Genomic DNA, 16217 nt, shown 5'->3' with positions numbered 1-16217 from the left:
GGACTGATTAGGTGAAACTTGCTTATCACTGATGTAGGATGGATGCATGCAGGAAAGTTTTTGGTTAATGGCAGCACAGGTTAACTCCATGCAGATGGTTCATTGGGAAAATGACTGAAAACAAGCAGATCTCTCACTATATTCACATCCCTATGGAGGTGCTCTTTTGTGGGACATGACCAACTAAGAGGAAGATCTCTTGATTATCTCACAAGTGGCTTACTCTCTTTCACACATCACTCCCAGTATGAATGAGGAAACTTGTCTTTCCTTCTGCAGTTAAAGCCACTGCAGTGTATCTGCAGTTCTTTGAAGACAGTGAACATGATGTTGCAACATGAATTTTCTGCAGATTCAAAGCTGTTAGTGTAATTTTAAAGTTACACCTATCTAACTTACCTTCTGAATAACCACATGCCTGAGTCAGGGCGTGACAGTGTGCCAGCATGGAAGCATGAGATATAGTAATGCCCACTGTGCTGCCCTCTTTACTTGTTTTGTACTGAGAAGAGAAAGGGTACACAAGCATTAGATTAACAACAAAATCAAGGAAATTTACAGTAGTGAATTGAAAGCACATTTTATTATAAAAACAAAGCAAGCTTTTTTAAAAAGTCAAAAAGCCATCACAAAAACACATTTATGTTCAGAGAATACACTAGTATCGTAGGAAATCTGCTTCTCTACTCCAAATAAACAAATTGTCCCAGGGATCTGAAAATGCTGATTAACCCCAGGCTTCAACTTGATTCCACACAGCCACTCAAACGACAGTTTGCCTGGCAGCCTTGAGGGAAACATTCTTGTTTCACAGTTAAAAATATTATAGTCATCTCTTTAACTGTATCAAGAGATTAAAGGAAACCAACGTCACATAAACTACCAGAGTACCCATAAAAGTTAGGCATTTACACTAAATCACCTCAATATAAGCAATCTCAGCGCTGGCATCCCGGACTTGGGGATGCCAGTCCTTGGTTGGTTTTGCCAGATGCTTCCCATCAATCACAAACCAAACGAGACGAGGCCAGCCTGCAAAGAAAAAGAAAAGTTACTGTCATCACAGTGCCTGGGGGCTTTTCCCCCCCAGTATTCAGGGATAAAGTTGGGAATGAAGCAAAGGCTGGAACAACCCCTGCCTAAGAGGAGCGAATGAAGGCAGTTCTTTACGTGTAAGCTAGAACCATGCATGCAAACCCCAGAGCTGCTGTTTGACAGCAACAATGAATATAGTCACTTTTTATCCCATAAAAAACAAAACCACACCTTTGAATGTCACCACTTCGCCAGTCTGAGCTTTAGGGAGGCCTTTCTGACAGGCATCAGTGGTTAAAGCCAGTGTTACTCCACAGCTACCCAAAAGAAACCCGATCTGCTGACTGCCAGCATCCTGCAGAGAAACCAAGTTACAGCAAAATTACAAATGACGAAGCTTTTGTACAGTTTACTGTGACTTCTACATGTTTAGAAAACATTAAGCCAGTTTTTATCACAGGAAAAAACAAATGTCTATCCCACGAGACCTTTAATGGAGGACAAATGACTGAGAAGGCTTAGTTTTGCTTAGTGCCAGTCGAGATTTGGCAGCAAATCTGGCAAGGAAAGTAGTGTCACAAGCAATGGTTATTCATCCCTCTTCAACCCAACAGGGATGTTTACAAGTTCTCGTAAAACAGGAACCTGGTCTGATGCTGTTTCTGAGTCCTGACACACTGAGGAGCAGAGCCTGTAGCTTTACCTCTTCCCTAATAATCTCAACGTGTGTGGGATTATACCTGTATTTCCAGTAACTATGGTGTCTCTGCCTGCCTCATTACTCAGCATGAGAGCTGAAAAAACAGCACTTCAGGGATACATTTTGAGAAATATTCCACATGTATTTTCAAAAATAATTAAACAAAATAATTTCTATGATTATGTATCCCAAAATACTTAATACTATTATTAATAGTAGTATATTATTACTATTTCCCCCTTACCCTAAAGTAAATATTAAATATAATTCCAAGCATAGACTGTACACTGAGCAGTTCAGTTGATGCTTTCAAACATGCAGGCTCTGAGGGGTCCCAAAGGTCTGTAGGATTTAGACACCCTCCCCACACAAAGACTTCATTTATTTACAAAACCATAAAAATGCTGAATGTATTTGCCTACCTTTCTTGTGAGAGGAACTTCTATTGGGACAGGAATAAGTTCTGCCAGGAGACATCCATAAAATGCCACCATAAACATAACTGGATCACTATTAGGAAATACGAGAGCTACCTACAAAAAACACATTAAAATAAGATCATGTGTGTTTTTTCATCAGAGAGGGGGGACTGCTTTTAAATTTGTGGAACAAAATCTTCACAGTAGTATACAGGTTCATCTATAATTAAGAACAGAAATACTAAATATGGGGACAATGTATTATTACAAGTCACAGTAATGATTATTTCACAATATATTATTGCAATATATTATTACAAGGCTTTCTTCAGCTAAAGCTGTTCCTCACTATTTCATCCATAGGGACCACTTCCAAAAGCAGCCTACCCGGTCTCCAGGCTTCAGCAGGGGTTCATTCTTAGTGGTTAGCTTGTTTAGCAGTGTATAGGCTAACTTCAAGCTTCGACTCCACAGCTTGCCTAAAGAAAAAGAAATTAAGAAATAGAAACTAAAATTTTAACATTCAATTGGCAAGTCTCAGTGCCTTACATATGCTCTAACCATGATGGCTGTATCAGAACAGTTGGCAGAGAGATAAGCACAATTTAGAGGTTGGCTGCTTTTCAGTTTACCTTTTCCTTTTTTTTTTTAGTGTAAAACTAAACATGATATTCTAAACAACTCTCAAAGCTCCACTGTACAGCAACTAAACTAATGCAGCTGCTGAGCTGTATTTCCTGCATCCTTCATCTGTGAGAATGCAAACAACAAAGTTTAACATTCTAACATACTATACAATGAAATGATGCAGGGAGCGAGCTGTCCTTCAGGACAAAAAAAAATCTTCCCAAAAAAATGCAAGTTACTATAATACTTCTAAGTTTATTGATACAGGCAAGTTCCACTTCCCTCCATAACATTCTGAATATGCTCCTGAAGTACGAGTCTTCTCTATAAGGATGTGCAAGAAGATGCTAAAACAGAATGTCTCTTCTAGGATTCTGAAGAGTGCATTATTAGTCATCTGTTTCTTCCTCCCAGTTTACACCAGTGTTCTCGTTTTAGTGTTCTTTTACCAACACCCCCCCCCCCCAATTCTTTTGAGATTTTTTAAAAATAGCCACTTGGAAAGAATCAATACCATAAACTTTTTCCCTGCCTTGACTTTTTTTAAAGCATTTTTCGCATAGAGTGAATTAATAATTTGCATTCCACTAGCAACCTCCAACCTCCTCTGTCATGAGCATGGGCAGTCCCTCTGAGGTAAAGCAAACTGTTATTCCACCAGGAACCCCGAACTCCTCCTCACAGTCAGTGCCAACACGTACCATAGGTAAGGGTATAAATGGCTTTCCCAGTGGTGTCCAACGCCGTCAGACACGGGGCTTTGGGCTGGGTGGTTCCCCAGCGCTGCAGGGCAGCCAGAAGGGAGGGTGGCCAGTTGGTCACAACCCCTAAGGGTTCCCCTTTAAGTACATTCATTTGATTTCCTTCAGGCTTTGGTTGATTTGGGTCAGGCTGTTGCACTAAAACAGAGCACAGTAAATGGCAAATGTCAATCCTTACAGAATGTGCAAGTTACACTTCACAGACTGTTCCATGAACCATTCTTCCTCTTCCTCACAGTTATCATTACTGCTCTGCTTTATGACGATGCTATGCTAATCATCTGCTGGCTTCCCAAAAAAATAATGACCATCACTTCAGAGGTCTGATTCCACATTATAAAAGGACCAGAATTTGAATGTCTAGTTCACTTCTCTCTGCTTTGGAAAGCTGCTATTTTCTGCTGCTTGGTCTCCAATCTATTTCAATGAAAGCCTCCACCAAGTCAAGGTGGGTTATCAGAGATAATGGCTCCAGCAACGTCTGGGGATTGATTTTTGTTGCACTGAATTCTCAACAGGTGATGCAAAATGACACTATGCTTCTGTAACAATATATATTTGTAAATAAAGGTCTTTTGTTAAAATCCTGCTCCAAGCTGCTCCAGAAAGTAAAGTATCTTGATCTTAGTTAGCAAACCAAAGTCCTAGTTGGAGTTAGCTAACCCTCAATCTAGGCAGTAAGTAAAATCAATGGTTCCAGGTGATGCTCTGCACAATTACATGCACCTCAATGGAAGTCCACCCAACCCTGTCTGAAGAAACTTCAGTAGAAGACTAGAATCACAATAATCTCATATCTGAAAACATCAAACCAGTAGTAGAGGGAATCTAGTGGCAGTGGCTCAGGAATGTCACAACTGAGTAGGAAGGCTGAGCTGAAGATTATCTTTCATTTGTGATAATGTGACCTTTCTCTCTTCACTGTAACAATTCTACCATGATTTCTTTTCCATTGGGAAGAGAACAAGAAACCAACACTTGCTAAGAAGTATCAGTTCAGTCTTGCACAAAGAGTAAAAAGTGTATCTGAAAGAAAATTAACCTTCTAGCAGTTCTTCAAAATCATCCACAAAAAATTCTTTCAAAGGTGGGCGCTTTGGTCTTTTCAAGGTATTTAGCAGCTGCTGAATTTTAGAGGACACTCTGCTATTCACTGGGACACCTGCCAAATGGAAAAGATTTATTATTTGCCATATATTAACAAACATACAGCTTTCAGGTGGAAAAGTCATTCAGGATGAGTACCTTGTTTGGAAGAAAACAGCTTTATTTGTTTTCAAACAGTGCTGTTCCCTTTGCTAATTGATTGATGCAGACACCTCACACTTCATTTTAGCTTTTCAAACCACTGACCCCTTCATGAGATTCCAACAGAGGAATGCTCTTTACTCCAGGAGTCTGGGTATTTACTACATCTTAACTTTCATTCCATTCTGACAGGGTCAGAAGACTTGGGAAAAATATAAGTGAATCTTTCAATATTTTAAAATTTATGTAAAAACAGTCACAACACAAAACCTTGCTGGATGCTGATCTTCATTTTCATATGCGATAGGTTTATTTTAAATAAAATGTAAATAAGTAGGTGTTTTGATATTTATCAAAATTTAAAGCTCTGAGGCAATAAGACAAATATGCAAACATATATATATATATACACATATATATAAAGAGACATAGATGGAAAGGTAGGAGGTTTATAATGCAATCACCATCTGCAGTTTCCAAAATGCTGCTGTTGTAGCCTCTGGGCACTCCTCGCACCGACGCTACCTGTGGGCGCTCGTGGTACAGGTGTTCCACCAGGCCAGTGGTCACGTCTGGGGGTGCAGAGTGGTTCTCTGGAGAAATGCAAGACAGATAAAGGAGCTCATCAGGCAGGCTTAAGAAATAATATAGTCGAAGTTGCTTCCTACAGCAGGGCATTTCCCAAATCCTCACATGCTCACAGGGGCTTGAGAACCACCTTGTAACAACCTGGAGGCAAAAGCCTGCTCTGCTTGGAGCTGTGCCCTGTTTCCTGGGGTAGAGAAATGCTTAGGGAATGTCACAGAATCACAGGCTGCTTTGGGTTGGAAGAGACCTTAAAGCTCATCTCATTCCAAGCTCTGCCATGGGCAGGGACACCTTCCACTAGCCCAGGTTGCTCCAAGCTCCATCCAACCTGACCCTGAACACTTCCTGGGATGGGGCATCCACAGCTTCCCTGGGCAACCTGTGCCAGGGCCTCACCATCCTCACAGGGAAGAATTCCTTCCTAATATTTAATCTAAATCTCTCTTCTTTTTTATTGTAAAACCATTCCCCCTTGTCCTATCACTAACTGCCCATGAAAAAAGCTGTTTTCATCACTCCAAAACTGTAACCTAGATTATGGAATGGCTTTGAATGGAACAGGTTAGGAAATGGCAGTACTGGTGAGACGTGTTTGAATGACAGACAGCACGAATCGGAGGCCTGAAATATTCAGAATCCTGATGAGTAAAAACAGGAATGCAGTAGGGAAGAGCTGGAGAATACCCTGCTGCCCAAGGCTGGAGGAGCTGCCTCTGCAAGCATAGCCCTAGGAGCACCACAGCATGTCACAAATCCTGCCAAAACTCCAGGCACAGGGAGATCCAGGCAGTGCTGTGGAATACATACATTATCTCCCACTCTGAGGCAGTGATTAGCACTAGAATAGAGAGTGGTCACAGCACTGGTCCCAGATTTCCAGAGCTGATGCACACACCACCAGTCCAGCTCTAAGAAGCTCTAGAGGGATTGCCAGGAGAGAAATTTAACTCCATTCCCATCCTTTCCAATGGACCTCACTGCAATGCCAATATTTGCATTGCAGAGATCACTAAGCAAGAACCCCAAATTCCTCTCATGAGGGTAAGGAACACAAAGGACAAAGTGTCACTTCATCCCTCAGAGAAATGCCCTGCAACCAGTAACCACAAGGGTGACAGCTGTGTGTAAAGCTGTCCTGGATAACCACAGTACAGGACCTATAGAGAGTCCATACATACAGTTGAAATGCTCTTTGTTCTACACACTTCTGGAGTTGCTTTTTGGTTTGTTTGGGTTTTTTCCCCTTAGCTTTTCCAAATTCCCAAACCACAGACTTCCTCCAGCACACAACTTAACCAGGGACAAGGCCACAGAGCCAAGTGTTCCTGGTTCCCATGCTGCAGTATCAGTCCACAAGTCCCCACTTCTCACCTGACAAACCCTGCAGTGACTAGCAACATCTGTCTATGGACAGAGAATGCCTTCTGTATGGATTTATGTGTGGATTTATGCTCAGATAAAAATCACATTAACCTAATTAATTATTTGGGCGTTTTATTAATGAATGCCCATGAGACCCCATGCAATTAGTCTGCATAATCCAGAGACAGTGTGGCACACAGGAAAAGAGAAGTGGTGAGAAGTCACAAAAAAAAAAGAAAAAGGGTTTGCAGACTTGTGACTAAAGGAAAAAAGTTATTCGGATTCAGACTGAAGGACCTTTCGTTAGTGATGAGAAGACAGAGATAAATGCAAGAAAGAACATATGAGATATGACAGAGAATTAAAAGCCATGATAATCCATATTTCCAGTTACTCTAACAGCTAAGGTGGGAAATACTCCACAAGTGGGATGGTGACCTTGGAAAAAACCAAGACATACTACCAGCCTTATTAATTTTAAAAAAAAATTAAACTAAAAGGAAAAAAAAAGCCCCCTAAACAACATGTAGATGTTGTCCTTGCTGCTGTAAGTGAAAGACAAACAGCTTAAAAATAATGCACATTCCTATTTGACTCCATTAAATACTGTAACCTTGCACTTCCACCCTGCAGTTTACTGCCTGGGGACTTAAGTCTGTGCTCACCATTAAAAATGCAGGCTGGAGAGGATGAACTGCAAGGGAACAAGCTGCTAAATTTAAATTCTCCAGCATGTCAAAATTGTGAATAGCTATTCAGTACACAACCAAAACACAGAATATTTCAGTAGGGCATGGTAATTAAAATATGTAAGATGCCTTTTAGATTGCTGATGTCAGCACACTATCTGAAAAAATAAATTAATTCTTCTTCTATGCTCCAGAACAAATCAAAGCCCCTTTTGGAAAGTGAGTATTTATCAAGAATCAGAAAAGTCTGCAGTGTAAGAACTGAGTTTTCATATTTTTGTGAGCAAGGAAGACTACAAACACACAGGAAAAATGTCCCAACTGAACTGATATTGGCCATGCATGAATGTTACCAAGCTAGGAATGAAAACCGATGGAACATGGCAAGCACTCTAGAAATGAGGAAGACTTTTCTTATGCAGCAGGGCACCTATTTTTTTGTCAAAGGCATTGGAAATTTTACCTTTATGAACACTTTTAGTAGACCAGCTCTTAATGATCCCTGAGCTTCCTTCCTGATAGATAATTGTTTATTTATTTCCCACTAATGAAATTTCAAACCTGAACACAGCTCAACATTCAGCTGCTTAAATGCTGGACTCCGAACTCTTAACAAGGCATTGATTTTGCATACAATGTTGTTAATTAAACAGTCCTAATGGAGGGGTCTTAGGAAGCTGGTTGTGAAATTTGATGTGTATTTATCCAGCCCGAGGCATCAGACATAACAGGATGCTGTGTTACATTTTCTGTATCTTGCAAGTTTTTACAGCTATATTAAGAATTTCATCAATCCAGTTAGGTAAGGAAAGTTTTGTAATTTTAAGGAGTTAAACATGATTCCTATTAATCCATAATGTGAAATCCAGAACGGTTCAAAGCGAAGTGCTGACGTATTCCATCTTACTTTCATCCACCAATGTCAAACAAGATTGTAAATTTCTCATTATAAATAAGCTTGGAAACGGGAATGTGAAAATTTAGGTTTCTTTAAGGGGTATTTTCTACAAACAGGAAAAATTTCCCTAGCAATCAGTACCTCTGATTTTGTGATTTCCCAAAGATTCTGGGTGCTTTTCCAATCTTTTGGGTGTTTACCGAATTGAATCACCTCTGAAATACACAACCTGACATTGTTTAGGGTAAATACATGCAGACTGGAAAGCATGCACCAAAAACAGCATTCCTTTGACATTCTGCCTTGGAATCTAGTAAAACTGAACCTTGATTTCTTGGTAAATCAAGCATTTTACCAAGAAGAATGCACGTTCAGATCTCATGAACAACTGGTTTGGGTTAAATTAAATACATATACGTCATACATACCTGGTCTGTGAATTGCACATTTTAAGGCTATTTACAGGTATCTCCTGGTGAAGACCTCTGTGTTTAGCCCTGCTTTGGGACTTGTAATCTGATTTTATTCCAACCACGCAGGCAGGTTTACTGACCTATCTGGGTGTGTGCCATGAGATCTGCAAGCACAGTGGCAGCAGCGGTGGCAGGAGTGGTATTGGAAGCAGCAGGTTTCCCTCCAGGATGAGATGAGGTGGAGGATGCAGAGGATGAGGTGGAGGAGCCCTGAATGACCCGGTTAAGCCAGGGCTCTACGTTGGAATGGCTCTGGAACGGAGTGGAGCTGATCCGCCCTTGCCGCCGTAACGAGCCCTCATCTTCTGATGCTGACGATGTGTCTGTGATCAAAATAACCACGACAGGCATGTAACGTGGCAATGAGCCAACACAAGGGAACATGGAGCTTCACCACGTTCCATGTTCTCCGCGCAGCGTTCTCAGGTGCTGCACACGAGATGCAATGTATCAAAGCAAGGGGGACACATTCACATACACAAATCCTGCTCCTTGCCCTTTCGTGGGTTAATGCAACAACTTGTGCAAACGAGAGCTACAACACACTTGAAGCAAAGTCTCAGTTACCTCCAGTATTTGGAATGACATAAGAGTCAAACAAGCCTTCTCCCTCCAGCACCTACTGCACACACCAACCACTTTCAGTGTGCATCCCATCCCATCCCATCCCACCCCTACTCCACTGAAAAAATATTTCTGTTCTGAACAGGTAAATTTTATCTCATCCCATCTGAATAAATCCCATTACATTTCTTGTTGGGTATTTCCTTTTTTATTTCTTTGGGGGGAATTATTCACTTTTCGATTCTTCTGACAAATTATTTGGAGAACTAACTAGTAAAAAAAGCACAGTGCTCTAAAGTTCAACGAAAGAGTAATTAGAAAGCACGAATTTTAACCACATAAACTGGTATTAATGAGCACTACACAGAAATGCTTAGTAAAGCATCTTTTCAGTCTAGGTGCATTTTTGTTGCTGTAAGAAGTCTGACAAAGGGCTCCTAATTTAATTACCATTCAGTTATTTACAACTTTCCAGAAGTTTCCCTTTGAAGTTTTCTTTCCATATTCATTATCCATCCAACAACAAATAAAAAGGTCATTCTAAATATCAAGCAAACACATCCCTGTTGATTTTGAGTGAAATACAGAAACTCTTATTACAGAAAGAAATCTTGTCCTCCTAAAGAGACTGCTGCATTTTAAGAACTTGATCCTTCATATGTTTTATATAAGATAGGGTGTCTGTTACTATACTCTAACAGTCCCTTCCATACTTGGAAATCTGGGCTGGGTTACATCAGGAATTCTGCAACCTTAATTTTGGCTATGTTTTTAATCCTCTGAACACAATCATTCAGCTAGATACAATTCCATATAAATCTTTGAAGCCATATTAAAAACTACTTCTCATCTTGGGCAATGTATTTCCGTTACCAGCTGTTTAATTTTCTGCTTTTCAAGAATATGTGCATTTCCAATAGTTTCAGAACAATTGCTCTTTAACAGCCTAAAACCACAAAAAAACCAGAAACCATTTCCTAAGAAGCAAATGGGCATTTCCAAAGTTAAAATAGTAGATCTCTCATTATTTGACCTCCCTCACCAAGCATGACAATTTTCAGTGAAAATACCCAAACAATTGACCTCTGAGATACAGCTGTGGTGCATCCCCATCCCTGGGTCCATGCCTTGTGTGATGTTTCTGGTCTGCTGCCATGCTTGGAGCTTTTGGCAGCTGACTCCATTTGCTCCTGGAGAACAGCCAAACCTGTCCCCCAGTGCTTGCAACCTTCCCTTTCTTTCAGACAAAAATAAACAATTACAGGAATATGGAACAAGACAGGATTACAAACAGCCAAGGATTGAAAAAAAAAAAACCAAACCAAACCACCACGTTTACAATCTAAAATCACTTCGGAGGAAAAAAATTAAACTACAGGAAAAGCAGTTTTCTCACAGAATACACACTCTGACAATATCTCCTTACCCAGATCCAAGGCTAATGAAGTCTCACTAATATTTCTAAGCTTTCAGGTGTCTTACATGAGTGGAGGGGGAAAAAACCTCAAACCCTTTAAACATACAATATTAACTGCATATAAAAAAGAAGGATTACAGTAAAAGCATTGTAATATCAAAACATAATTACACCAAGAAACAGCAAGGTCACGCCAGCAGTAGCCTTGTGGCAGTTGCAGGGGTTAATCTGTGGTGTATGGTGACATAATACCACATCCTTGGCTTCCAGCTCTTCCTGGCTGGGAGCTGACCCAAGACAGAGAAGCCACCACCCTTGAGCCAGACTTGCATCAAGGCTCAGAACTTGCTCGAGTTCTGATCACAGGAAATCCATGTGGGAAGGATCAGAGACTCGACAGAACAACACCAAAAGTATGTTAAAATTTTTGGAAGGATGACTGATGAAAGCAGTTCCATTACTGCCAGTTAGGAGCTGTGTTTGAATTTAATACTGTGCCTAGAATCACAGATTCACAGGATGGTTTGAGGTGGAAGGGACCCTCAAGACCATCTCATTCCAACCCTCTGCCATGGGCAGGGACACTTCCATTAGACTAAGTTGCTCCAAGCCCTGTCCAACCTGGCCTTGAACACCTCCAGAGATGGGGCAGCCACAGCTTCTCTGGGCAACCTGTGACAGGGCCTCACCACCCTCAGCATAAAGAACATGAATCCAATGCTTCCTTCCTGCTACCTGATGGTAGCAGGAAGGAAGCATTTTGTAACAAAATTTCAGTTATTAATACCAAAGCATGGTTTTAATTGCATTAACTCCTGCCACTACAAGGATTTCAGGCAGAGGGTTAATGGTTCAAGACTAGATGCTCAGCACTATTTGGGTTGTTTGCAACTTCAGATCCTTCTTGCTGAGCTAATTTTGCAAATAAAGGCAGGCCCATAAAAAGACACATATTTTTATGATTTTATGTAGCTGAAGCAAGTCCCCAGAATATTTCTGAATGTCCTGATCTCCCATGATACAGAACTCATCCAGTGGTCCATTCTCTTACAGAGATTAAGGAATCTCATAGAAAGTGCCCCTCACACTGCAGGGTCAGGTGTGGGGGCATGGCCAGGCACATGTACCACTTACACATCACCAGCCCTTTTCATCCCCTTGCCCTGCTTTTTTCCCCGTACTTGTTCCTCCCGAAGTCTACCCCTTTCCCCATCTGTGCTTCCTCACCTAAACATCCCATAACAAGTCTCATGCAGCTCCAAAATACTTTTGCCCCACATCCCACACCCCTCCACACATCCCCCTCAGTCCAAAAGGTGCTCTACTGCTGACTGGTCTTGACAGGTTTCACACCTGGCCAGGAGGGCTGAGGCTCTGCAGGAACAGTCCCAGGAGAGCCTGGACAGGGTGACCCTTCTCCAAGTCCTGAACTTGGGTTCCTGCCTGCTGCTGTTCCTGGTGCTCCTCTGGGCTTGTGCAGATGGGTATGTGACAGGCTGGTATTATTTGGGATGCCCCACCTGCCATGCCCCTGCACAGGTGTGCAAGCCAGCTTTTACCACAGAACCAAACACTGTCCCCACAGCATCTCAACTTTTTTTTTAACAGTCATTCTTAAAAGATACTTTAATTAAAGATACTTAACATATTTTCCAGGCAAAAACATTATGGTCATAAAGGCCATATACAGTACAGAAGATTATTATTTTTAACTTATGAAATCCCTGGAGAACTCACAAAATCAACATACTAAATTGTGAGACTAGCAAAAAAAGCCTGGAATTTCCTTTAAATGGAAAGAACAGAAAGAAGAAATACAGCTCAGGAAGCAGGAGGGCAGCACACCAGACCTCCTTTTTTAAAGACGGGTAAGAACCAGAAATGATGGAGAAGGGCAGTAGAGGTCAGTGTGCTTCTGCTCCTGGGTCAATTACAAAAGACAAGAGAACATCCCCAGAACTAAAGAGCTTAGGAAATTCCTCTCTGTATACAAGACACTGGCCCCAAACCACTTGGCTTGCTAGCACGACATGCTATATGGAGAAAGATTTTCTTAACCTCTAGAGAATTCATCGTGAGACAACAGGAAGATTACTTTTTCCCCTTAAAAATTAAAGGAAGCCTTCTGCCCTAAACAGTCTGAACAATCACAGCATATGATTTTCTAACTGTTTCAAATTGCTCACAGTTGAAACCATCTGATGAGCGCTCTGCAATTAAAGCAGCAACTTAATGCTCTGGCATTTTCTTCAACTTTTAAAAAAATAATCTTCTGCAACATGAAATGAGGTATTTCCAGCTCTGACAGGCTTGCTAAGATTATCTCCTCCAAGTGAGATATGATGTAAGAGAACATATGTAATGCATAAAGGTCACCTGCTCCCCCTGACTTCTTTCATGTGGACCTTCAGCAGATACAGTATCTCTAGGTGAGACACTAAAAACTGTGAGGAAAAACATCAAAGCACAAATCCAACCGAGACCTAATTCTCAGGAAACACAGATGTGAATATAGAAGAAATTTAGTGCAACCTACTAACAACTTAGCAACAAACATTTGCTCTTTATATTTTGCTATTGAGTTCAGCAGGCAAGGTGGGCCATCCCCAGATGGTTTGGGTTGGACAGGACCTACAAGATCATCTCATTCCACTCCCTGCCATGGGCAGGGACACATTCCACTACACCAGGTTGCTCCAAGCCCTGTCCAACACTTCAGGGATGGGGCAGCCACAGCTTCTCCAGGCAGCTCTGTTAAGTCTCTGTGTTCAGACAACAAGTACCTGGGGGCGTGTACGTCTCTACCGAAGAGTGCACCAGGACAGAGCGTCTCTTCGAGGGCATAGGCATCTTCCTCTCCTTGTATTTTGCAAGTGCTGCTTGTACTGCTTCAGTGTGGACATCTATACAGAAAACAAACAGAAAAGGTTAAGAGATTCAGTTCATCAGCAGCACTGAATCAACACCCCTGCCTCGTGCTCGAATTCAGGGCAGAAGCAATGCTCTCCAAAGCTAAGGGAGGATACACGCAGGGTCAAGTTGACACATTTTTTTCTCATTAAATCAGCTTGAAAAGGCTCTGCAAGCAGCATTTCAGAAGAACACCCTGAAATAAACACTGAAGTTACAGAATACCCAGTATGTTAGTTCTGAACTATGAGTTATTTTTCATTTGGGGGGGAAGTTTCAACACAGATTCTGTAAACTGGTAACAGTGTTTGACTCTTCACCCTCAAAATCCATGATGGGAAAAGAAGCACAAGATGCACACTTGAAGGTCTCACAAAGAATGCAAGTATTAAAAAAACAGAAAAAAGAAGCTAATGGACTTGATGATCTTAGAGGTCTTTTCCAACCTCAGTGATTCTGTATGAAGAATCAGGGGAAAGACACAAAGTTCTGAAACTTTCCAGAAAGCAAAAATTACCCTAGTAGGCTCATAGGCCTTCTCTGATTTTTAAGCGAAAACTGAGCTTAAAGAGGAATTCAGTCACAAAATCACAGAATATGCTGAGTTGGAAGGGATCATCGAGTCCAACCCTCAGCCCTGCACAGGACCATCCCCAAGAGTCACACTCTGTGCCTGGGAGTATAATCCAAATGCTTCTTGAATGCTGGCAGCCTTGGTGCTGTGCCCACTGCCCTGGGGAGCCTGTTCAGTACCCAACCACCCTCTGGGGGAACATATTTTTCTAATATCCAACCTAAACCTCCCCTGACACAACTTCAGGCCATTCCCTCATGTCCTGTCGCTGGTCAGCACAGAGAAGAGATCGGTATTGTTGTGGTTATTGAGATTTTTTAGTAAATTGTGATTGCAACTTATAATCTTTCCTAGTTTCCTCCATTATCAGAAGGAGCAGGGGAAAAAGGGGGCATTAGTTTTCCCTCTGAGTTTTAAACCAGCACAGGTGTCAAAAGCTAAAACTTACGTAGAAAAAAAAATTCATGAGAAGTGAACAGATGTTGAGGAGAAATGAGGCAGACCAAAAATATACTTTAACTTACCACCTAAGATTCAAACTCAGGAAAAATACATGCAACACATGTACACTTACACTGTCCAGAAGCAAGACAGGGCCCAAAAGTGAGTATGTGTTTATGCACTGATCTGACCACATGTCTTTTACATGGAAGCTGCTACACAAGAATTTCAGATTTTAAGTATTCAATTTGAAAGAGAATATGTACTCTTTCATTAAGTGTCAATCTATTCTTTTGTTAAGATGCAACAATGTAACAGGTTGATAGATTTGTGGGTATGAAACTATCTGTAGGTATGTAAGTGCATGTGACAGACACAGACTTACACAACTTACATGTAACATATAATGTAATAGAATTACACTGCCCCTGTGCCTACAGGGATTTACCTTGGTGATGACTACAGGCAAAACACCGTATTTTTTGTCTGTTTGTTTAAAAAGTACCATTTCTGGTACTGGCCCTGAACCCCCTTTAGTCATACTCAGCACAGGACTCTTCCTAACAAACTGTTTCCTTCAGTCTGGCCAAATGAATCCTAAAAATCACCAGAAGCCCTGGGCATATGGTGCCAGACACCAACCAGTTCTTTGCAGCAATAATGTCACTTTTCAGTCTGCAGCTCCCCCCAGATAATCTGTTCAGAGTTGTATTTAAAACATGTGTATATGCAAATATACCATCCCACCTGTGTAGATGCTTATCTCAAAAAAAAACTTTTTTGTGCAACTAACAGGCAAGGTTCAAAGATGATGCTGTTATGAGAGAAAAATATTAAGAAGAATAAAAAATAATCAGTAGAACCTCTATCTCTTGATATAAGATTTTTTTTTTATCTTGGGCCCCTTTTTAGATTTTTGTTGCTGCCCTTTACACCAAGGACTTGTTAATAGATGTTTTTTGAATTAAAAATTAATTCCTCTCTCCCTATGTCTCCCTGCCCCCTTTCCCTTCCCCACATATGGGCTTTTTGTCAAGTCTTGGTTTCTCCTGATCTTAAGTACTAGTTGTAATTGCCCACCACTGAAGTTTATTCCCACGGATAACCAGAAGCAAACCTTTTGTGTCCCAAAATTCCAGAAAGTTTAAGTGGGATGCAACTTCAATTAAAGGCTGGTTTTGCAGCCTTAAAAGTAGGGGCAAATTGCCCATTCTGCAGGACACATTTTCATGGCAGAACTTCCAGTCAAAACCAAGTTGAATGTTTCTAGAAAGAGACAGTAACTATGAGATGCGCCCGCTTTCATGATCTATATTTAATTTAAAAGACATTTTTGTTACATTAACATCTCCTAGGAAGAAGGGGAGCATAACAAATTGTTTTTCTTCCGAAAAAGTCTTCCAAAGAGTAAAATAACACACAATATAGCCTGTATATAAGTACATTATGTCATTAAATAATGTTGCAGAGAAAAAAATAAAAGCATTCTTAGGCAGGTGTGCATTTTGGGA

General features: G+C 41.0%; 1 protein-coding gene across 6 annotated transcripts in view; it reads right to left on the bottom strand.

The window, feature by feature from the left end:
- Positions 1-16217, bottom strand: part of DIP2A (disco interacting protein 2 homolog A) — an 81800-nt gene that overhangs the window by 28530 nt on the left and 37053 nt on the right. For 4 of the 6 annotated variants that reach the window (XM_051787161.1, XM_051787162.1, XM_051787166.1 and 1 more), the window contains exons 4-13: positions 13565-13684; positions 8881-9123; positions 5255-5383; positions 4585-4704; positions 3483-3680; positions 2542-2633; positions 2158-2268; positions 1267-1390; positions 923-1032; positions 400-502 (exon numbers count right to left, since the gene is read on the bottom strand). In XM_051787161.1, coding sequence (XP_051643121.1) covers positions 400-502; positions 923-1032; positions 1267-1390; positions 2158-2268; positions 2542-2633; positions 3483-3680; positions 4585-4704; positions 5255-5383; positions 8881-9123; positions 13565-13684 — 1350 coding nt within the window. The remainder of the gene's footprint in view (positions 1-399; positions 503-922; positions 1033-1266; positions 1391-2157; positions 2269-2541; positions 2634-3482; positions 3681-4584; positions 4705-5254; positions 5384-8880; positions 9124-13564; positions 13685-16217) is intronic. The other 2 variants (XM_051787164.1, XM_051787167.1) reach the window with 1 other exon arrangement.

Source organism: Manacus candei, unplaced genomic scaffold (genome assembly GCF_025592945.1).
Source record: "Manacus candei isolate 608988 ecotype Guabito, Panama unplaced genomic scaffold, ASM2559294v1 h1tg000023l, whole genome shotgun sequence".
NCBI lineage: Eukaryota > Metazoa > Chordata > Aves > Passeriformes > Pipridae > Manacus > Manacus candei.
The sequence above is the reverse complement of the archived record's forward strand: the minus strand, read 5'-3'. Positions and strand labels throughout refer to the sequence as shown.